Here is a 24,333-nt window from a genome sequence, read left to right on the forward strand (position 1 = left end):
TAAAAATGCCGACAAAGAGACATTGAATTTGGCTCATCGAAAGAGATTCTGGGCAACTTCTTCGAAGAAATATGACGTTCACAAAACCTCCCGACTTTCCACGTTTTATTACCATAAGAGAATCTTCTTTGTTAGGACATATGTGATTGGATGTTAGGAACATATGTCAACATTTTTTGTAATTGGCTAATCCTTTGACAAAACGCACTTTACTTGTAATTGGGTAGATTTAGGATGTGTCTAATACTTCAAGGAACAAGAGTTCAAGTCCAAGTATTGTAGCCATGCAAGTCTGTCCAAGATTCAAGTGTGAAAAGTGTTGTTCATTAAAGCTCAACAGCTAGGGTATCTGTCGGGGTTTATGGAACTCATCAGTTTTTCTGGACTATTTTTCATCCAATCCATGATTATGTAATTCGGCTTTCTTTTCTCACAACCCTAAACATATATAAGGATTGTTTTAAGGGCTGTATCTGGTTACACAACTGAGAGCACAATTGCACAAGAGCATAATTTCACAAGTGTGATAAAAAACCTAGTTTGCCCTAGTTCTTGTAGAAACTGCTGTATTTGTACACCATAGGGTTTTGTGACCAAGCAACTTCACGATCTTCATCTGTTGAAGAGCAGAAGAACTTTGCAGCCAACATCCTTCTCAAGTTGGTGATTGAAGTAGCGTACTGGGATCCGAGCAATTGGTTAGTCACGTACTGGGAGCCGTGCAATACAAGAAGAGATTGTCACTACAGAACAAGTCTAATTGGGTATTGGGGTAATGGTTCAACTATAGGTTGGTATAAGGTATTGAGATTCCTTTACTTGTAACTGCTTGTTTTAATAATAGTAGATTCTCGAGAGTGGTGACCTTAATATCACCCGATGGGGTTTTTGCCTCGGAGGTTTTCCCCATTCGTAAACAAATCACCGTGTCAAATTTAATTTCCACTGCATTTAGTTATTTGGTGATTTGTTTGTGCTATCACGCTTATTGCATGCAATTGAACCTAATTAATTCACTTGGATAATTAATTGGTTAATTCATCACAAGGAGTCAATACATTTTTGGTCTATCATTCTTAATTGGGTCAAAGTGGATTTTCAAAGGCATTTAGTCCAAAAGTGCCTGGTTACCATCCAAGAAAGGATAGAGTATTATTTATTTATTTTTATCATATTTAGCACAAAAAAAGTACTTTTTTTTTCATCTTTCCCTCTAATAATTACTATAAAATTATTACAATGTAAAATTGCTAAGGTTTTGTTTTTTGTTATTATTATTATTATTATTATTATTATTATTATTATTATTATTAGGATGTAGGGATTTGAACCTAATAGGGGCGGCTTGATTTAAGGGCGCAAAGCAAAAACTAACATTGAAACCTTTTATATATATATATATATATATATATATATATATATAAGAGGAGGGAATAGAAACAAGCATTTTCCGTTTATCAGTCAGTAATTAATCAATACGTAGGGAAACTTTCTTCCATGGGAATGGCAAGTCTCGGACAGGCTCATATTGGTTGGGTATGCTCTTTTCATAGGCAACTTTCCAGAAGGTCTTCCAGGCGAATATGCTCTTATTCTTAGAAAGACCATACCTTTTTTTGTCAGGTGGCACAGAAGGGAGAGTTGACCAGGTTGAAAGCCTGATTGGATGTGACTGAGTTAGGAAAGGGGGTCTTCAAGACTATGAATCTTCCATCTCTTCCCCTCCCGCAATAAGGACATGCCTAAGGATGCTACTTTGGACGGGCGTTTAGAAGTGGCTTTCTTGTCCATTACCTGGAGGTTTAATGTGGCTTAAGATAATGGGGGGTGGAGTTGAACGCTAGGTTCCAGCGGGTGAGTCCCAGGCAAATATGCACATCTATAACTATACGATGCTAGCAACAATGCTATTCAAGATAGTGACCAAATGAACTGGTTCATTGTCAAGGTTGTTGTAAACAACTGGATCAATTGGTTAAACAAGCACTACTACCTATGTCACTATCTCTACCACTGGTGCCATTGCTAATGGTGCTACTATCGATGCTCCTGCACCTGGAACTACTCATGCGCCTTTCATTGCTTATGAATCAACAGAATCAAGGTCAGAAAGATCAAGATCATAAGCTGCTGAGTGATCGAAAAGGGTTTGGATTGTTGTCCTTAGTGCTAGCTTCTGGGGAAGTGGCAACCATTACGAGAGGTGGATTTTTCTTTTTTTGAAAGATCCAGGGAAGGTTTTCAAAGGCGATCAAAAGATGTTCGAGACATTTATCCTCCACGACGCAGAGATTGAAGCATTGATTTCCCTCATTAAGACCCGTTTTGTCCGCTCGGTAGCTGGAGGTAAATAGGAGGATCCTGGGTACAGGGGATAGAAGATAAGATGGAGTAGGACCTTTCTTTGGCTTTTTGACACCCCATAAAGAAAGAGCCGCTTGGCCATTATCGGCTAGTGAAAGCTCCAAGAAAGAGGGCGGCTACCATACTAGATATGTAAGGCATTTTGGCCGGAAATTAAAGAAATTTATGACTTAAAAAGTTTCTCAAAATAAAATATGACTTAAAAAAATTAAATATTACTTAAACTCTATTATCTTTTTTTATATGTAAAATTATTACTAATTAACATGAATCGCGTAAAAAAAACTTTTTTAGAAAGTTTATAGGCATAAAAAATTTGACAAAACTTTTCATACCCGTTGATGTGGTAGATTGATAGTAGTAAGTAAAAGAATGATATTAGTAGTGGACCTAAGTGAAAATTAGTAAAAGTTTGCAAACTCAAATATTGTGAAAAATGTAGTGAATTTTTTTTTTTTTTTTAGAAATGCTACATTTACAATTTTTTTCACAACAAATCCTAGGTGTTAAATTGTTACTGATTCTAATTGAACCTATCACTAGAATTATTTTTTTGTTATCAATAATGGCCTGTAACAACTTGCCACTTAGGATTTTTTGTAAAAATGTTATGAAAAATATTGTGAACGTAGCATTTCTCTCTCTTTTTTTCTTGTCTTTCATTTGATTAAACAATTTATTTTATTTGTTAGCTAATATTTGGGCTTAACTAATTAAAAAATAACCATATTAGTTAAAATTTTGAGGTTTTTTTTTTTTTTTTTTTTTTTTTTTTTTTTTTTTTTTTTTTTTCTACTTGGGGCCTTAGGCGACCGCATCAACTGCATCTACTATAGGGTCGGTACTAAACCCTAGATGTATTAGTTGGAAACGTAGTAATTGGGTCAATAACGAGATTTTCTAAAACACTATTTGCACCATGACGGGCTCTTTATTGATGATGAATTTGAAGCTGAAAGTCCAACCAAAAATTTCTATTGTACATTTGCAGAAATGGGAAGTTTGTATATGTAAGGTTTGCAGGTTATTGAAAATGGTAGTGCCCTTTAATCAAGTGGAAAGCAATAAATAAACATATTATTTTACAAAAAAATTTACAAACTGTAGTGAATAATTATTGATAAATGAAAAAGTGATATTAATGGTGAGCCTAAATAAAAACCATTAAGAGGTTGGCTATATCAACATTATGTAAAAATGTTGTAAAATAGTTTGTAACTGTAGCATTACTCTTAAGTAATAAGATAGAGAGTATTAACATTTAATGATGTTTTCTAAACCGTTAGATCTTTTAAAAATCTATGGCTTAAAAAATGTGTAACTTTATTAGAGTTACATTATTGGTAAATAAAAAAGTGATATTAATGGTAGGCCTAAATAAAAACCATTAAGAGGTTGGCTACATCAACATTATGTAAAAATGTTGTAAAATAGTTTGTAACTGTAGCATTACTCTTAAGTAATAAGATGGAGAGTATTAACATTTAATGATGTTTTTTAAACCGGTAAATCTTTTAAAAATCTATGGCTTAAAAAATGTGTAACTTTATTAGAGTTACATTATTGGTAAATGAAAAAGTGATATTAATGGTAAGCCTAAATAAAAACCATTAAGAAGTTGGCTACATCAACTTTATGTAAAAATGTTGTAAAATAGTTTGTAACTGTAGTATTACTCTTAAGTAATAAGATGGAGAATATTACCATTTAATGAAGTTTTTTCAACCGTTAAATCTTTTAGAAATCTATGGCTTAAAAAATGTATAACTCTATTAGAGTTACATTAAGTATAACTTGAACTCATTTCACATATGTACATAACTTATGTACAGTACCTTAAATGCTGTTTCTTAAGTTTTTCGTTTATGACTCTGTCATGTGGCTACTTAACTTTAAAAATATACTTTCATTCATGAGAAAAAAAATCACATGACAAAATTTTAAGAGAAAAATTTAAGAAATAGTACCTAGATACTATATTTAAATCTTGTCCTCATATATATATATATATATATATATATATATATATATATATATATATATTCCATGATGCAGGAATATTCTGCACAATCTAGGTAAAATGTCAATGTCAACTTCGAAATAAAGTCTATAATGATGGCTTATGGCAGCAAAGACTTCTATGCTAATTATTTAGACTTTCTTTTGGCCAATATGGACCGATATCTTATCTAGACTTCAGTTTATGGTGTTCTTCCTCAAATAGTTAACTTCTTAATTATCCGCCAAAATGGGAGGAGTAAAGGAGAGCATCAAATTTCAAGGTCCGACATAAATAACTATGGCCGAAACCTGTCTTCCCAATTTGAAAGAAACAACCTTCACAGGTTTCACGTTGTAATGATTAATTCCTACCAACCATTAAAAAAAAATTTCTAGTGATTAGAATTATATATAAAGAATTTATCACAAAAAAGACATACATACAAAAAATTAACCAATAACAAAAAAAAATTAACCAATAACAAAAAAAAAAAAAAATCAAATTATATTTGGAGGAATGGGAACAAAAGTTGAAAATGCAGGTACTATAACTCTATAAGTGGTGATTTTAGTCCTTAGTGCAATTCCAAATTTCCAACACCATTTTGGCTAAAACCACAAAAAAAAAAAAAAAAAAAAAAAAAGGTAGGGTACATTTTTTTGGTGGGGTACATAGCGAGAGAGAAGTGAAGGACAAATATTTTGAAGATATACATAGACTGCCTATGTAGGATAAGTTTTTGTTGTCCCTATTTTTCTGAGAACGTTTTACTGTCCCTATTTTATAGCATTAAAAAATGTAGAAATAATAGAGAAAAAAATTTTATAATTATTACTTGAGTGATGAAGAAAGAATCGTAGTTTCATCATTCTTAGTTATGTCTACCACTCAAGTAGACCAACTCAACGGTTGATCTTCTAAAAGAAAAAGAAAAAACCTTTAATAGCTGTAAAATTTATTATAAAAACATTATGCATAAGGGATTTTTAGTGTGACCAAGTCTTATCCCTCTTCCCTTTTATATATATATATATATATATATATATATGTGTGTGTGTGTGTTTTTCAACGAAAAAAAAAAAGTTGGCAAAAATAGAAAATCAATACAATTTAATGCGTCTAGCTTTAAATAGAAAACCAAAACAATTAAGACATTTATCCTACTAATCACATTTTCAAATATGTAAACTTTTTATAACGAAATTGACATTCCTTTAATATTTTTTTTCATTCAATAATTGGCTGTATTTTTCACTGTTTCAAATTCAGTGTAATGACTTACATTTTTAGTTTATAAAAACGCTGTTACACATGGGTCATTTGATAACGTTGTTTTAGTAACGTTATTTGTATTTTTTAAAAATACGTGTAAGTGAAAAAGTTTATAAAAATATATATAATATTGTTTAAAAATTGAAAATATGTGTTTAAACACATTTACCAAACGAGTCCACAGGATGTGAAACAGTCTTTTCCATAACAAGCTTGTGCGATAGTTCACGTTTTCAGTTTATAAAAAAGAAAAGCAGATTTTGAGTTTTTCTCCTTCAATAATTGTCCTCCCTTTCTATCTTTTTCTCTCTCAAAAAAGATAATTGCCCTTGCTGGCTACTTCTAGTACCTAATAGGCTAGTATCTAGGGTAGTGCATGATCAATTCACCCACTTGATGTGTTTGAATATTACTTATTTTGCTTAAATTAAAAAATTATTGTTGAAAGTACTATAAATAAAGGTAAAAATTTGTTGAAATACTATGAATAGTACCAAAAAGTGCAGTAGAGTCCATAAACAGTAGCAAAAATAAGTTGAACAGTAAAATAATTTTAATTTTTAATTCTAACTCAAATGCACACTTTAGTGCGGTTTGGATTCAACGTTTTGGGCGTATGACGTTTTGCGTTTTCAGCTTTTATTTTATTTTTTTTTATTTTATGCTATTAATGTTGACTTTCTACATGAACAGTGCACCCGTGCACGGTTCACGGAACCTACAAATATCACTTTTTAGCAACTTTTTTATTAAAAATAGGTCTCATGACATTATTTATACATTTAAAAATTATTTTGCTACAATATTTTCAATTTTCAGCTATATCCAAACGGACTTTTTATCTCATAATTTTTTTTTTAATATTTTTAACTTTTTTAACTTTTAATCTCACCCATAAATTACAATAGCATAAATTGCAATATTCTGAATCCTTCAAATTTACTTGCTCCTCTTTTGTCCACATCTCTTTTTTTTTTTTTGGATGAATCCTTTTGTCCTCATCTCTTTTCGAAAAAGGTTATCCCTTTATATTTATGCGAAATGTTACGTTACTTTTGAGAGATGTTATATTCACCATATTTTTACTGTAAATTATAAATAGTTAGTTGTTATTAGTTTAAATTTGAACCTAACACTAAGATAACTTTTTTGCCTCAGCAATAATAACCAATAACAACCTGCCATTTAAGATTTTTCGTAAAAATATTGTAAAAATATTGTGTACATATTATTCCTCTTACCTTTTTTGTGTTTCACTTAAAAAAAAGAAAAAAGTAATAAAAAAAATTGTCAAAAGAGATAAAAAAAAATTGCCAAAAACTAAAAAACTGTAAAAAAATTATCCAAAAAATTACCCAAAAGTTTGCTTTGTCCTTTAACACAAACCTACGTTCATGACCGTCTAGGTCTATTTAGATACAACTTATTTTTAGTAAAAATTAAAAATTAAAAATTAAACATTTTAATAAAATAATTTTTAAATATATAAATAGTATCATGAGAAATTTTTTTAATAAAAAGTTGTTAAAAATTTAAAAAATTTTAATAAAATAATTTTTAAATGTATAACTAGTATCATGAAAATTTTTTTTTAATAAAAAGTTATTAAAAAGTAAGGTTTATGAATTCTATGAACAGTAAATGAGAGCACAGGACCCATAATATGTATTATCCACAGATTATTTTGCTGAGTGAACCAGAAAAGTAAAAAATTACTGCTTAATAAAAATAATAAATAAAGGAAACGCAGACGCAAAAAGCCGCACACCCTCTTATCAAACATGGAGACCTGGTTCATCATCGTTATCTCTCTCTGCATCTCAGCCCTTCTCAAATGTCTCCTCAACCTCATCACCACCAACAACAAAGTCCCTGAAAACAATAAGCTCCCTCCTGGACCCTACACCATTCCCATCATTGGCAGCTTCCTATGGCTCCGCAAACCCCTCTCTGAACTCGAACACATCATCCGCAAACTCCATGCCAAGTACGGACCCATCATCACCATTTACATAGGTTTTCGCCCGCGTATCTTCGTTGCCGGCCGCTCTTTCGCTCACAAAGCTCTCGTCCAACACGGTGCCGTTTTTGCTGACCGCCCAACTCCTCTACCAACAAACGCGGTCTTATCTAGTAACCAACACAATATCACCTCTGCTTATTACGGTCCCACATGGCGACTCTTTCGTCGCAATCTCAGTTCGGAGATTCTCCACCCTTCACGCGTGAAATCCTACTCCCACGCGCGCAAGTGGGTTTTGGAGATCCTCCTCAACCGCCTTGATTCTCAGTCTAAATCCGGTAAACATGTTGTTGTTAAAGAAGATTTCCAATACTCCATGTTTTGTTTGTTGGTGCTTATGTGTTTCGGAGACAAACTCGGAGAAACCCAGATTAAGAAGATCGAAGAGGTTCAGCGTCGCTTGCTTTTGAGCTTTGCTCGGTTTCGTATACTCAATTTTTGGCCCAGTATTGGAAGGATTGTATTTCGTAAGCGTTGGGAAGAATTGTTTCAACTTCGGAGAAACCAGGATGCTGTGTTAAGGCCTTTGATAGAAGCGAGGAGGAAAGTGAGTCTAGAAAGACAGAGCAAAGTGAAAGGAGACAAAAACAATGATGGTGATGATGAGTTTGTTGTGTCGTATGTGGATACGTTGTTGGACTTCGAGTTACCAGAGGAAAAGAGGAAGCTTTCTGAGGAGGAAATGGTTAGTTTGTGCTCGGAGTTTCTCAACGCGGGTACAGATACTACGTCCACAGCATTGGAGTGGATTATGGCGAATTTGGTGAAATACCCACAAATCCAAGAGAGGCTTTTTGTGGAGATTAAAGGGGTTGTTGGTGATGGAGAAAAGGAAGTGAAAGAAGAGGATCTGGACAAGATGCCTTATTAGAAAGCAGTGGTTTTGGAGGGTTTAAGGAGACACCCACCTGCGCATCTTGTGTTGCCACATGCAGTGACTGAGGATGTGGTTTTGGATGGGTATTTGGTACCAAAGAATGCTACTTTGAATTTCATGGTGGCAGAAATGGGGTGGGACTCGAGGGTTTGGGAAGATCCTATGGAGTTTAAGCCTGAGAGATTCTTGAGTGGTGATGATGGTGTGTTTGATATAACTGGAAGCAGAGAGATTAAGATGATGCCATTTGGTGCGGGGAGGAGGATGTGTCCTGCTTCTGGTTTGGCAATACTGCATTTGGAGTATTTTGTGGCCAATTTGGTTTGGAATTTTGAGTGGAGAGCTGTTGACGGTGATGAGGTTGATTTGTCAGAGAAGCAGGAGTTCACTATGGTGATGAAGAATCCTCTCAAGGCCCACTTATCTCCAAGGCTTTAAATGGTTGGCTCAATGATTATGAATTTTATTTTATTTTTATTTTTTTAATACTATGACTATGACTATGATTAGAGTTATTTGAAATAAAGTCTACAGCTGTATTTAATAATTTTTTTTTTCTTTTTGATAACATGTATTTACAAAAATGTTTCTATGGCATTTTATATATTTACTAGTTTGGTAACTAGTACATCAAACGAAATGGTTGAAATGCAGAAATGGTAATGTATTTATTTATTTATTATTTTGGTGTTATTATTAAGGGGAAATCGTTGTTAGTCATATGAAGCTCTTCATTTGATGAGTGGGATATGTCTAAGTTGAGTCTTGATTGCAAATCATGTTAGGGAATCAGATGCTAGGAGAATCTTGATTCCCCCCTTAAACCCCTTAGTACGAACGTGAATTCCCTTTAAAACAGGTGGGAATTCAGATTTCCAAGTTTAATGGAAATTTTATTTTTTATAAATTGATAATTTTAATCATTTTTCCTTATCATTTAAGTAATTAAGATAAAATATAAAACAAATCATTAATGTGGGGGCTAAAAGGACCTAAGTAAGTATTTGGGCCTCGGGCTTTGTTGATGGACGCTAGTTTGTTTTAGACTAAAAGCCTCTTAGAACTGTAACTCGGCCCATGAGACAAGAGTCCGAAATCGAATATCTCCTCGGACAGACCCACGATGACCCTGGGATTCGCCAAAAAGATCAAGGCAGAGTTACGGAAAAACCGTTGGTTAAGAGGGGGATTTAAGCACACTCCAGACGCAACGGTGTGAGGGAAATATCTTATAAAAAGGCTGCTACCTCCACATTAAAGACCCTGCACCTACCACCCTGGCCGCATTAATGGGGGAGTGACCTTTGAGTAGTAGAAGTCAGTCTTCTTGCTATAATTTAAAGACTTCCAAAGGGTGGTGGATGGGACAGGTGGCTAATAGGGTGATTTGTGTGACACGTGGACAAAGAGGGAAGAAGAAGAAGTATTTAAGGAGGAAAGAGAGCAAAGAAAAGAAAGGAGGGGAATATTAAGAACGGTGGCCTTTGAGAAAAGAAAAAGACAAACAATATCTAATTTGTCCTCGGCTCACGTCCGAGGAAGTTTATTTTTCCCGTTTGTCTTTTATTTGCAAACACTGTAATAGTCTAGCCTGTTCACCAAGTTTCGAATATCACTAAACTAGATTGCGAACCAACACTCTACAAATTTCATTGTTTAAGGTTAATTGGGCCGGAGCCCACGTGTGTTTTGGGTTCCAAGCGCAATTGTGCACTTACAATTGGCGCCGTCTGTGGGAAATCTAGCGTGGAAGAACTCGAACACCATGGCAGGCTTAGGCTTACACCACGCGGAATCTCAGGGATCGCAGCCGGAGGATCTTTTCGAGCGTCTTGAGCGCCGGAGGGATCGTGAGGGTAGCGTTCACACCGAGTATCCTAGAACGAGTCATACTCACAGTGGAAGGGCCAGTACCGCCTATGAGGATGGTGCTAAAGCCATGCAGAAGGAGATTGATCACCTCAAGAAGAAGCTGCGTCGCGTCAAGCGGAGGCGTGCTTCACCCTCTTCCAGTACCTCTTCCCGGAAATCCCGGGGAAGTAGTTACAGTTCGAGGACGTGGTCGCCCCCCAGCAGAACATCCTCTTGCGAAGAGGATGGCCTATCAGGTCATAGGAGCAGGAAGCTCCATTCCAGGGGCTTAGGGAACGATGCCATGAGTCGGGCGTTGCACCAGCTCTCCAAATCGCCATTCTCACGCAGGATTGAGAATGGAAGGCTCCCTAAGAGGTTCACCCAGCCCACCTTCACCATTTATAACGGCCGGACTGACCCAGTGGAACATGTGAGCCACTTTAACCAGAGAATGGCAGTGCATTCTCACAATGAGACCCTGATGTGCAAGGTTTTCCCTTCTAGCTTGGGACCTGTTGCTATGAGGTGGTTCAACGGTCTCAAATCAAGGTCTATAAGTTCGTTCGGGGAGCTGACTAGAGCATTTGCGTCATGGTTTATTACCTGCAGCAGAGTTCCTCGACCGATGGACTCACTGTTGTCTATGGCTATGAAGGAGGGCAAGATGTTGAAAGCATACTCCGACAGGTATTGGGAGATGTTTAACGAGATAGATGGAGATTTTGATGAGGTGACGATCAATACTTTTAAAGTGGGCCTTCTAACTGATCATGACTTGAGGAAGTCCTTGACCAAAAAACCCGTACGGAGTGTACGTCGCCTCATGGACCGTATTGACGAATATAAAAGGGTCGAAGAAGACCAACAGCAGTGGAAGGGTAAGGTAAAGGTTATCCCGCAAGAGAGAAGGGATTTCAGGTTAGACAGGTATCACAACAACAAGCCGAGAAGGGATTACTTCGGGTAGTCTGGCTCGGCGGCACCTTAGACAGTTAATACTGTATTCCAAGAGCCGGTGCACCAGCTATTGGAGAAGGTCCGTAAGGAACCCTACTTCAGATGGCCCAGTAAGATGGCAGGGGATCCTGCTAAGAGGAATCAGAATCTCTTTTGTCAGTACCATCAAGACATGGGTCATACTACCGAGAACTGTCGGACCCTCTGGAATCACTTAGGGCAGCTTGTTAGCGAAGGGAAGTTAAAGTAGCACCTGTACCAACCTAGCAGGCAGGGCAGTCAGTCTGGCTCAAATAATCAGAGGAATAACTCATCTCGGCCCCCTTTGGGTACGATCAACGTTATCTTCGCTGCGCCTAGCAGGACTGCCTCATGTCCTACTAGGGTGATGGCAGTTTTAGACTCCCAAGCTGAGGAGGGGGGCTCCAAGCTGAAGAGATTGAAGCTAAATGTGCCCGTCTTGAGATTTTCAGAGGAGGATAAGGTGGGGACCATCCAACCCCATGACGACGCCCTAATGGTTACTCTGAGGATAGGGAATTATGATGTGAGAAGGGTAATGATCGATCAAGGCAGTGGCGCGAATATCATGTATCCGGACCTATTTAAAGGGCTAAAGTTGAAATTAGAGGACCTCACCCCTTACGACTCGCCGTTAATAAGTTTTAAAGGGAAAGCCGTTATTCCAAAGGGACAGATTCGATTGCCCGTGCAATCTGGCTCCGAGACGGTCGAGGTCGATTTTATCGTGGTCGATGCATATTCCCCATACACAGCCATCCTCGCCCGGCCCTGGCTGCATGCTCTGGGGGCCGTTTCCTTCACCTTTCATATTAAGGTGAAGTTCCCTTCGGGGGAATGCATTGAAGAGATCCTCGGAAGCCAACTGATGGCAAGGCAATGCATATTGGCTGCAGTGTTGCATCAGACCGAAGCGCAGTCCTCGACCTCCGCTGTGAAAGACCTATAGCAATTAACGACTCTAGATGCGTCCGATGCGGTGACAGCAGAGGAGGCCGTATGCGAAGACCTTGAGAAGTTTTTGATATCCGGTGATCCCGAAAGGTTCTTCCAGGTCGAGATATGTTTGCCACACCAGGAGAAGATGGAACTAGTGGAGTTTCTAAACAACAACATCGATGTTTTTTCCTGGGACCCCTATGAAGCTCCGGGTGTTGACCCAAGCTTCATTTGTCATCGTTTGAACGTCAATCCTGCTATTCCTCTTAGAAGGCAGCCCCCTCGACGTCCCTCGAAGGAGCATTCCGAAGCCGTTAAAGAGGAGGTGCTCAAGCTCAAGAAGGCTGGGGCTATCAAGGAAGTTTTTTATCCAGAGTGGTTGGCGCATACGGTCTTGGTAAAAAAGAAGAGTGGAAAATGGCGAGTATGTGTAGACTTCACAAATTTGAATAAAGCCTGCCCAAAGGACTCTTTCCCGATGCCGCGCATCGACCAGCTAGTGGATGCCACAGTCGGACATCCTCGGATGAGTTTTTTGGATGCCTTCCAGGGTTATCACCAAATTCCACTAGCGGCAGAAGATCAGGAGAAAACTGCCTTTATTACTCCAACAGGGAATTATCACTATAAGGTGATGCCGTTTGGGTTGAAGAACGCCGAGGCTACTTACCAAAGGATGATGACCAGGATGTTTGAATTGCAGCTTGGAAAGACCATTAAAATATATGTGGATGACATGGTAGTGAAGAGCAAGGCGATATCTGTGCACCTGAAAGATTTGGACGACACTTTCCAAGTACTTAGAAAGTACAGGTTGCGTTTTAATGCCTCGAAGTGTTCTTTTGGTGTGAGTTCGGGGAAGTTCTTAGGTTATATGGTCACTCATAGAGGGATAGAGGTGAATCCGGCACAGGTCAGAGCCATTCAAACCTTACAGCCACCTTGGAATCCAAAGGAAGCTCAGAAGTTAACCGTAATGATCGCCGCTCTCAGCCGATTCATCTCCCGGTCAGCTGACCGATGCAGGCCTTTCTTCCAACTGTTGAATAAGTGGAAGGGGTTCTAATGGTGCGAAGAGTGCGTTGTAGCCTTCCAACAACTTAAGGAATATCTTTCCCGGCCACCCATTATGTCTCGGCCTGAGGTAGATGAGGTCCTATTTGCGTATCTGGCAGTGGCCGTCCACGCGGTCAGCCTGGTCCTCATAAGGAACGACGGTGGGGTGCAAAGACCGGTCTACTACGTCAGCAAGACGCTGAATGATGCCGAGGTGCGTTATTTGCTTTTGAAGAAAGCACTTCTAGCCGTAGTTCATGCCACGTGGAGGCTTCCTCATTATTTCCAATCCTACACCGTTGTAGTTTTGACCCAACTGCCTCTCAAGTCAGTGCTGCGTAGTGCCGACTACTCTGGAAGGGTGGCTAAATGAGGAACTATTTTGGGAGCCTTTGACATTAAATACAGGCCACGTACCTTGGTGAAGGGCCAGGTTCTTGCAGATTTGGTGGCAGAGTTTGCTGAACCATTATTGGAAGAAACTTTGAAGGAGTCATACATAGATGAGAAATCAGTTGGCATGATTACAAACGAAAGACCTTTGACTTGGAACGTATCCGTTGATGGGGCAGCTAACTAGAGAGGGTCTGGCATTGGACTCGTCGTGGTATCCCCCGAAGGGATTGTCTTCGAAAAATCCTTAAGGTTGGCCTTCTCGGCTATTAATAATGAAGCCGAGTACGAAGCAGTCTTGATCGGCATGAACATGGTACATAAGATGGGCGTAAAGGAAGTTCACATGCTCTCGGATTTTCAATTAGTGGTTGGTCAGGTGATGGGGACCATGGAGGCTAAGGACCCCAAGATGCAAGAATACTTGACCGAGGTCAAACGTTTACAATCCAAATTTGATTCCTTTATCTTGTCTCACGTTTCTAGAAGTGGGAATACACATGCAGACTCCTTGGCTGCCTTAGTGACGTCCTCGGCTCAGGGTTTGCCTAGGATTATCCTTGTCGAAGATTTGCTAGCTCCAGCTCTTACCACTGTTGGAGCAGCCCGGATCCATTTGATAAGGCCTGGACCTAATTGGATCGATTCTATGATATCTTTTCTGAAAAACGACATTCTTCCCGATGACAAGTCTGAGGCAGACAAGATCCGTCGAAAGGCACCGCGTTTTTGGTTGTCCGAGGATCAGAAATTGTATAAACGGTCCTTCTCCAGACCATATTTGTTATGCGTGCACCCCGAATCAACGGAGGCGCTTTTAGAAGAACTGCATGAGGGAATTTGTGGGAGCCATACTAGGGGAAGGTCCCTAGCTCATAGGGCACTGACTCAGGGATATTGGTGGCCCAATATGCAGAGGGAAGCTCAGGACTATGCAAGAAAGTGTGACCAATGCCAGAGGTTCGCTCCTAACATCCATCAACCCGGAGGAGCCTTAACCCTCTCTCCAATCCTTGGCCTTTCGCTCAATGGGGATTGGACATAGTAGGACCATTCCCGAGGGCTATGGGAAACAAAAGGTGGTTGCTTGTGGGGACCGACTACTTCACCAAATGGGTAGAGGCTGAGCCCTTAGCAAATATTAGGGATGTCGATTCCAAGAAGTTCATCTGGAAAAACATCATCACTAGATTTGGAGTACCACATACACTCATTTTGGACAATGGCGTTCAATTTGATAGTAGAGCTTTTAGGAAATATTGTGGTGACATGGGCATTACAAATAGATACTCCACTCCAGCTTATCCTTAGGGAAACGGGCAAGCCGAGGCCGTTAATAAGGTTATAGTTAGTGGCCTCAAGAAAAGGCTGGACGATGCGAAGGGCAAATGGGTAGAAGAACTACCACACGTTCTATGGACGTATCGAACTACGCCGCGTAGTTCCACAGGAGAAACGCCATTCTCTATGACTTATGGGGCTGAGGCAGTGATACCTTTAGAGTTTGGCTTCCCCACATTGAGGACGAGTACTTTTAGCCCAGAAAATAACAACGGTCTCTTGGAGAAGAGCCTAGATTTAGTTGAGGAATGGCGAGAGACAGCTATGGTCCAAATGGCTTATTATCAGCAGAAGCTTAAACGAGGGTATGATGCCCATGTGAAGCTCAGACCACTCGCGCATGGGGATCTAGTCCTGAGAAAGGTTGTAGGTACTGCTAGAAACCTAGCCTGGGGTAAATTAGGACCGAACTGGGAAGGACCATATCGGATTATTTCTGTAGCAGGTATAGGGTCATATCGACTAGCTGATCTAGATGAAAGAGTTGTACAATGTCCGTGGAATGTAAACAACCTTTGAAGGTATTATTATTAATAAAAGGTACTTTTGTCATTTGTGGTTTAAATTATAAATGTATATGGACTTATCAATTACAACTCTCGAAATATCAAACAGAAACTTCGTTATGTATTGTCCTCGGACTACATATCTAGTGGAAATTGATATCTTATTATTTGTTAAACAGAATCTTAGTTATGCGGATCCTCGGGCCTTCTACTTTGGGGAAATTAACATCTTAAGTTACTGTTTTGAAATGTCAAACAGAAACTTGGTTATGTATAGTCCTCGGACTACATACCTAGTGGAAATTGATATCTTATCATTTGTTAAACAGAACCTTAGTTATGCCGGGTCCTCGGGCTTTCTACTTTGGGGAAATTAACATCTTAAGTTACTGTTCTGAAATGTCAAACAGATTCTTGGTTATGTATAGTCCTTGAACTACATACCTAGTGGAAATTGATATCTTATTATTTGTTAAACAGAACCTTAGTTATGCCGGGTCCTCGTGCCTTCTAATTTGGAGAAATTAACATCTTAAGTCACTGTTCTGAAATGTCAAACAGAAACTTCGTTATGTATGGTCCTCGGACTACATACCTAGTGAAAATTGATATCTTATTATTTGTTAAACAGAACCTTAGTTATGCCGGGTCCTCGGGCCTTCTAATTTGGGAAAATTAACATCTTAAGTCACTGTTCTAAAATGTCAAACAGAAACTTCGTTATGTATGGTCCTCGGACTACATACCTAGTGAAAATTGATATCTTATTATTTGTTAAACAGAACCTTAGTTATGCCGGGTCCTCGGGCCTTCTACTTTGAGGAAATCAACATCTTAAGTTACTGTTCTGAAATGTCAAACAGAAACTTGGTTATGTATAGTCCTCAGACTACATACCTAGTGGAAATTGATATCTTATTATTTGTTAAACAGAACCTTAGTTATGCTGGGTCCTCGGGCCTTCTACTTTGGGGAAATTAACATCTTAAGTTACTATTTTGAAATGTCAAACAGAAACTTCGTTATGTATGGTCCTCGGACTACATACCTAGTGGAAATTGATATCTTATTATTTGTTAAACAGAACCTTAGTTATGCCGGGTCCTCGGGCCTTCTACTTTGGGGAAATTAACATCTTAAGTTACTGTTCTGAAATGTCAAATAGAAACTTGGTTATGTATGGCCCTCGGACTACATACCTAGTGGAAATTGATATCTTATTATTTGTTAAACAGAACCTTAGTTATGCCGGGTCCTCGGGCCTTCTACTTTGGGAAAATTAACATCTTAAGTTATTGTTCTAAATACCAAACAGAAACTTGGTTAGGTATGGTCTTTGGACCCCATACCTTGTTAAAATTGATGTCTGATTGTTCGTTGAATAAAATCGTGGTTAAATGGAGTCTTAAGTTATATATCTTTAAGTGTCAGGCAGAAATTTGATAAGGTAGGATCCTCGGACCCCACACTTTACTAGAATTAGCATTTCAAATTGCAAGTCCTAAGTATCACATGGGTTTGCAAAATGAGGTACTGCTTACTAGCTAAACCAGGTTAGTCTTTGTTAGGTTCTTGAACGCTTTACTTCACAAGGCAAATATGTGTATTGCTATTTAAAGTTTTAATAGTTCAACTGCTGAAAGTGGACTTATTTATCTCATTCTTTCTTTTGCTGTGTGCTAATGAGAACTTTTATGATAAGCATAAAGAGGAAAAGATGAAATAGACACGATACAGATCAGAATCAAATAAAGCTGTCTTTCATTAATTACGTTGATACATATATCACTACATGGAAAATTCTAAGTACAAAAAAAGAAGCCCTATGCATGACCCTAAGCTTTCAGAGGAGGGTCTTGCTGAGAAGTGTTGGTAGCCTCAGTGTCTTTTAATTCCAGCTCAAAGGAAGACAGAACTTGTTTTCCTTTGTCTGTTGTAGTGGTTGGAGGGATGATAGGTTCCATACTTTGGCTCAGGCCCTTCTCGGCACCACCACTCCCTTCCTTCTCTTTGTTGGAACCTGAAGGTTTTGTAGGATCCGGAATGAGCTCTGGAATCACAGGAGGAAGAGCAGGAGGAATTGTTTCAGGGGCAGGAGCAGCAACAGGAGCTTCTTCTATCTCCTGTATGTCTAGGGGAAGCCAAATGTTCTCGGACTTCCTCAGCTCGGACGCTGAAAGAACTCTTGCTACGTTTAGGGCTTCCCCCCAAACCTGCTGACAGTATTCTCGGCACACGGCCGCGAAAACTTCTGTCAGCTGGTCTTCCGTTGCAGCTACCCCTTCCTTGTAACTTGCCTGCTTTGTAGCCTCCAGAAAATTCTTGAAGGTGCTAGCTTCCTCCTTCAATCGCGCAAGCTCCTTCTCCAAGTCCGAGCGTTCCTTCTGGGCTTGGGAGAGCTCATCATCCTTTTGATGAAGAAGCTTGCGCTGCCCTTCTACTTGAGTCCTCATCGTTCTTAGATTGGCCTCGGTACCGTCTCTTTCTCTTTTTAAGTTGGCCAACTGAGAGGAGAGTCTCTCGTTTTCAGCTAGGGCCTGGCCTAATGACTTCTCAGTCTCCAGAAGAATTTCCTGCTCCATTCCGGCCCTCTTTCAAGAATCCTCCACGAACTTCTCAGCAGCAAAAACCTCTTGAACGGCCTGTGACAAAGTATCAGAGGGTTAGGAGTAGTAAAACATTTACAAATAGCCAGATATTATAAAGAACGAAGTATGCGCACGGAGAGAAACATACCAGGGCTAAGTCCCTTTTCAAAGAAAGGAACAGCTGAGGCTGGCTCATTTTCTCCAAGGCATCCATATCCTTGGGCAGCAAAAGGGAACGCTCCAACGCCTCGGCCAGATGGTGGGTGTGGCCTTGCTAGAGTGCCCTAATGCTGGACTGGTAAGAGATTGGTGCTCCGTCCAATCTCAAGTCAGGAGACCAGGTAGTTGGTGCTCGGCGCACCTCGGCCATATCCCTAATTTCCCCACTCTCAACTGAACGGGCACGTCCCTTGCCCTTATCCAGTTTCTGCTGCGGGGCTTGTTGTGGCTGTTGTCTAGGCTTCTTCTGTTTTTCGCCACCAGCCTCCTCGGCCTCCCCCTTCCTTTTCTTCTTTGGCTCCTCAACTAGAGGTTTAGGATCGGCTGGAGCAGGGGGAGGTGGCAAGGTCGGAGGAACTTGGGACCTTCCCACTCTTTTTTGGGCGACTCTCTCGCCCCTCTTGGTTAGAAGACCGCTGAGCACGTCCATCTCTTCCTCCTCGGAATCGTCTTCGGGATGGGCAACTATTAAGCCTGCAACTCCGAAGGCCTTGGCAAGCTCTTATTCCTCGTCAGATAGCATGACAAACTGGTTCCCTCAAGGTCTTTCAACGTCCTCGAGTTGAAACCGGTCTATCTCGTCGTTCAACGTGTGCGAAGAGAATACTTGCTCCTCCGGAACAGCAGTTGCTTGAGAGTGCGTCGAGAGAGGGATCGCTGCGATAGGTTGCGTGTAGAGGATGGTGTTGGGGTCGTTGGGGATGTCGTGGTCGGCAAGAAAGCGCGGTCTTGCTACGTTTATTCTCTTACGCCTCCTATCCCCCGCGATAATCGCGTTCTCTATCTCTTGGAAATTCGAGGATATTGGGTCGTACCCTAGTATTAAATGGGCCGCTCTAAGTTGCAAGTCTCCACTCACAAATACTTCTGAGCGCAGGATGCGGTTCAGATCAGCAACGTTGCAGTGGCTCAAACAAGGGCGCACGAGTTGCTTATCTGCAAGAAAGAATACCAACAAAGCCAAGTATGGTCAGATCTGCAATGCATATGAGAAATCGAAATGGATAATATGTAAAAAGAAATAAACAATAGAAATTTTTGAGATTGAAGTTCGAGGTAGAGAAATTAACTCCTAAAGAGTCACACCTCCCCATACGACTGGGCAGTGAGGGCCATCATGCCAGTTGCCTGAGGCGATGAGGTAGTCGTCCTTCATGCCTTTATTAGACTTGGGCAGACAGGAAATTAGCCTAACTATACTAGACCGTGATTTAATGTAGTAACCTACTTTTGTAAGTTTGTGACACTCATACATGAAGACGACGTCATGCCAAGTGAGGTTCAAGCCCATCTGCTCATTTAAAGCGTCGACACTTCCTAAGACCCTAAATACATTGGGTGAGCACTAGTCTCGGCACAACCTGTGATTGCGAAGGTATTCCCTAATTACGCTTCTCATAGGGAGGGTCATCCCACCTTCTATGAAGGCAATCATGGGGATAATGACCTCTCCCGTTTTCCTAGAATCACCTACGGCTTCTGCCGGACAGTATTTCAAACCCACATCTTTGGGGATATGGTATTTGGCTCTAAAGCCTTCCATCCGAGCGGCAGTATCAACTAAACACTTAAATCTACCCATCTAAGAGAAAGGAGAGGGCAAGTTTTAAGAAGGAATATGGTTAAGTAGGAATCCGAGGATAGAATCCGAGGAGAAAAAAGAGTAGAAAAAGTAAGGACTTACGAGTTTGTAGTTATGCGAGTTTCCACGGGTTTCTGGAGAGAAAAGATGATGATTGACGCTCTGATGTGATTGAATCCTGAAGAAATGAATGAGGGCACAGATTTCCAAACGTCATGACGTACGGGAGGCGGCCTCGAAATTGGTTTCTTCCCGCCCAAATTTTCAGGAGGTGATGAGGACCGTTGGATGTTCATCTCACCGTTGAACGTGGGGAATAGGGTGTAACTTGTAGTCATAAATGCGCGCGTTCTGGAAATCGAAGCGCCAAACGGCATTTTCTAGGAATGAAACGACCCCCACACGCATGGTGATGTACGAAACATGTGAGGGGAGCTCTGTTCGGATCAAAACCTTATTTTTCTCCTCGGATGAGGAAAAATAAAGTTTTGAGGGCCTATTGTGGGGGGCTAAAAGGACCTAAGTAAGTATTTGGGCCTCGGGCTTTGTTGATGGGCGCTAGTTTGTTTTAGACTAAAAGCCTCTTAGAACTGTAACTCGGCCCATGAGACGAGAGTTCGAGGATTCGTTCGAAATCGAATATCTCCTCGGACAGACCCACGATGACCCTGGGATTCGCCAAAAAGATCAAGGCAAAGTTACGGAAAAACCGTTGGTTAAGAGGGGGATTTAAGCACCCTCCAGACGCAACGGTGTGAGGGAAATATCTTATAGAAAGGCTGCTACCTCCACATTAAAGACCCTGCACCTACTACCCTGGCCGCATTAATGGGGGAGTGACCCTTGAGTAGTAGAAGTCAGTCTTCTTGCTATAATTTAAAGACTTCCAGAGGGTGGTGGATGGGACAAGTGGCTAATAGGGTGATTTGTGTGACACGTGGACAAAGAGGGAAGAAGAAGAAGTATTTAAGGAGGAAAGAGGGCAAAGAAAAGAAAGAAGGGGAATATTAAGAACGGTGGCCTTTGAGAAAAGAAAAAGACAAACAATATCTAATTTGTCCTCGGCTCACGTCCGAGGAAGTTTATTTTTCCCGTTTGTCTTTTATTTGCAAACACTGTAATAGTCCAGCCTGTTCACTAAGTTTCGAATATCCCTAAACTAGATTGCGAACCCACACTCTACAAATTTCATTGTTTAAGGCTAATTGGGCCGGAGCCCACGTGTGTTTTGGGGTCCAGGCGCAATTGTGCACTTACAATTAATATATTTTCCCTTATCTTTATTTTTTCCTGCCAAAATAATATAAACAAGATAGACAACTATGTTGATATATTCTTTAACAAAGTTTTATTTAAGTTTCACGTGTGGAAAAGAAAATTTTTAGGTTGTTTTGTTATAGATTAAAATTTTTTAAAAATTATTATTAAGAATAAAAGCATTTAAGAATTTAAATAGTTATATTTGTATTGTACTTGTCATTTTGAAATGTTAGACTATAATTTTAATGAATTTGTCATAATTAATAGTTTATATTTGGTTTTTCATTATTTATGTAGAAGAAGATTTTTTTTTTTTTTAAAGGACTAAGTAGTTCACATTCAAATCTAAGGATAGAATGGGAAAATTAAATAATTCATTTAAGATTCCTAGGAATAAACCAAACATTATCATCTCACATTCCCAATGAAACCAAACATAGAAATAGCTACATTCCTAGGAATCTGGATGTCAGGAGTAATGTGGATTCTCCAGTACCAAACGCCACATAAATAAAATAAAATAAAAGTATGGTTAGACAATGTACATGATACATGAGTTCAATATAGCGATGAAGTATTTTGAATTGTTAAGTCCATTTTTTGGTGTAGCCGAAGACTAGACCTTCAATTGATAGTCTATATTCCATAATGCATGAAGATTGTTGTTGACTTCCAAATAAAGTCTAGCAATATCTAATAAATGGATACCTATGCAATTATCTTTTTGATTTTGTGTTTGGTGAAGGTTTTTTTTTTTAAAAGTATCTTTGATGCGTGCATCAACTGCTGGGTAAGAGCATTAGTATTGGTAGTGCTAAAAAACTAAATTGCTATTTTTAGCACCACCAATTACAAAAATAGGAGCACATTGGTCGAGCTAAATGTATATATTTTAGCTTCTCAGCTACAGTACACAACCATCTTTAGTTGTGCACTGTAGCTCCAAGGTAATATATATTAGTTTTGTGTTCACATTGATAAAGATTGTTTAAATAATTATTTTTTTCCTTTTCACTTTTATTCCCGTTGCAACTCAGTCTTCTCTTCCTCAACCTTAGATTTTTTTTCCTCAGATTTCTCTCTTCCTCAACCTCGCTTGCTTAGCCACCGACTGTCCAGCTCTGACCATCTCTTCCTCCACTTGCTGTCGATCTCGCCTATACTCTTCTCCCTTTAATTTTTTTTTCTTTTCTTTTCTCTTTTTATTTTATTTTCCAAATCGGCATGTTAGGGTGTGGGTTGTGGGTACAGATCAGTTTGCTAGGTTTTATGAGTCAGATCGATTTGCTAGGTTTTGTGGGTCAGATCGGCGTGTGGTTTATGGCTAGTTGTGGGTTGTAGCTTGTGATGTGTTGGTTGTGGCCTGTGATGGGTGTTGTGGATGACCATTGTTGATGTGGGTGGGCTTGTGGTGGTGATAAATTTTTTTTTTTTAATTTTTTAATCTGAGTTGTGGTGGGCTGGTTATGGTGATGGAGATGGCTGGGTTTAGGGTTGCTGGGTCTATGTTTGGTTGATTTGGGGTTGCTGGGTCTAGAGAAAAAAAATAATAAATAAATGAATTTTTCATTGTAGTATATATATTATTTTATTGTGTTATATATGTTATTTTATTGTGTTGAAAATTAAAATAAAACCATTGATGTTGGGTGTTTTGTAAAGCGAAATGCTAAAATAGATAAAATAGCTTTTGGTGGAGCCAAATAACTAAAATTATGACTCCACCAATGTGGATGCTCTAAGAAAAAAATTATTTTGCTTAAAATTTTGTAAAGGTTCGGGTTATTTGTTTTTGGTAAAATTGGTTGATTAAGCTTTTTTTTTTTTTTTTTAACTTCACTATTGATAATTTTTTTGTTGGGCTAATTTTTTCGGGTTTATATATATTTTTTTAAATTTTAGATATATAAACTTTTTTTATTGTCTTTAAAATGAGGAAAAAGTTAGAGTTATAAACTTTTTTACAAATTTTTGATGTGAAAAATGATTATTGGAAAGTAGAAAAGCAGTGTTAGTAGTGGATATAATAGTACTCTTAAAAGAATCAATAATTTTTTTAAATGGGGTAAAGTGTAATTTTATAGAATAGAATTGCTAAAAGAAATACCTATGTATATACTAATTACTATTATTTTTATAATGAAAAATTAGGTAAATTGCAAAGTACACCTTCGGAAGTTTGATTACTTAGATTTTACATTTTGAAGTTTGAAAAATTAGATTTTATACTATGAAGTTTTGTTCTATTAGCAAAATCACACCCTTCGTTAGTGACTCGCTTATGTGACTGTTAAGTGATAACCTAGTGTGCTGACATACATACATACATACATACATACATACATATATATATATATATATATATATATATATATAGCAAAATCAGCCCTACAAAAGGACAACGTTCCAAAGAAAGCACAGCAGCTCAAGCACTAGCAGCTTCCAAAACCGTTTTGCCCAAACCCAAAACACAAAACACAGATCCTCTTACAACACTGAACTCATTCCCAAAATGCCTAACCCACACCTGCTGAGCCGCAAATTTATCCCTTAGCTGCATCGTTGACGGCTCTAGATCAGATCCAAGGCGGCAGTGATGCCCATGATGAGTTTCTCAAACACCCTCAACTCTCTCAATACACGATTTAAAAAAGACATGCCAATCTGGGTTCTGCAAATCAGAATCTTTAGAGCTTATTTGCTTGTCCCACGAATTCAACTAGCCCCATGAGGAAATAAGGCATTTCACACATTCCTAATTTGATAGACAAAAATGAGAAATTGCACAACCCAGTTGTGTGTGTGTGTATATATAATTGGATATGGATTTGTATTCGTAAGTAAATGCATGCCTTGCCGTGTTTGTTTAAGAAATGATGGACTTCAGAGGCTTTATTGCGGATGGTTTGAGCAATGGCTTTGCCGTTGATAATATTGGCCTTGTGATCTGACATCTTTGTCCAACTAATTACACAAAGATCTATGTTTGATTTGGGAATTGAGTTGAGTTTTGGTGTAATGGAGTTGTAAGAGAATTGTGTTTTGTGCTTTTTTTGAAACGATGTTGTTTTGAGGGCTG

At 39.0% G+C, this 24,333-nt stretch overlaps 2 protein-coding genes across 2 annotated transcripts; both read left to right on the plus strand.

The window, feature by feature from the left end:
* Positions 1-7,369: 7,369 nt before the first annotated feature.
* Positions 7,370-9,091, plus strand: LOC142619384 (cytochrome P450 89A2-like). Its single transcript, XM_075792472.1, has one exon. It carries the CDS (start codon positions 7,420-7,422, stop codon positions 8,530-8,532), a length of 1,113 nt encoding a protein of 370 aa, XP_075648587.1. The 5' UTR covers positions 7,370-7,419; the 3' UTR covers positions 8,533-9,091.
* LOC142620304 (cytochrome P450 89A9-like) lies at positions 8,668-8,976 on the plus strand. The gene has a single exon (XM_075793696.1). The coding sequence runs from the start codon at positions 8,668-8,670 to the stop codon at positions 8,974-8,976; it is 309 nt and encodes a 102-aa protein (XP_075649811.1).
* Positions 9,092-24,333: the final 15,242 nt, after the last annotated feature.

This window comes from Castanea sativa, chromosome 12 (assembly GCF_040712315.1).
Source record: "Castanea sativa cultivar Marrone di Chiusa Pesio chromosome 12, ASM4071231v1".
In the NCBI taxonomy this organism is placed as follows: Eukaryota; Viridiplantae; Streptophyta; class Magnoliopsida; order Fagales; family Fagaceae; genus Castanea; species Castanea sativa.

Bases quoted from the DNA above. Each gene is read 5' to 3' on its own strand.
- LOC142619384 (XM_075792472.1), top strand. From the start codon at position 7,420: ATGGAGACCTGGTTCATCATCGTTATCTCTCTCTGCATCTCAGCCCTT.
- LOC142620304 (XM_075793696.1), top strand. From the start codon at position 8,668: ATGGGGTGGGACTCGAGGGTTTGGGAAGATCCTATGGAGTTTAAGCCT.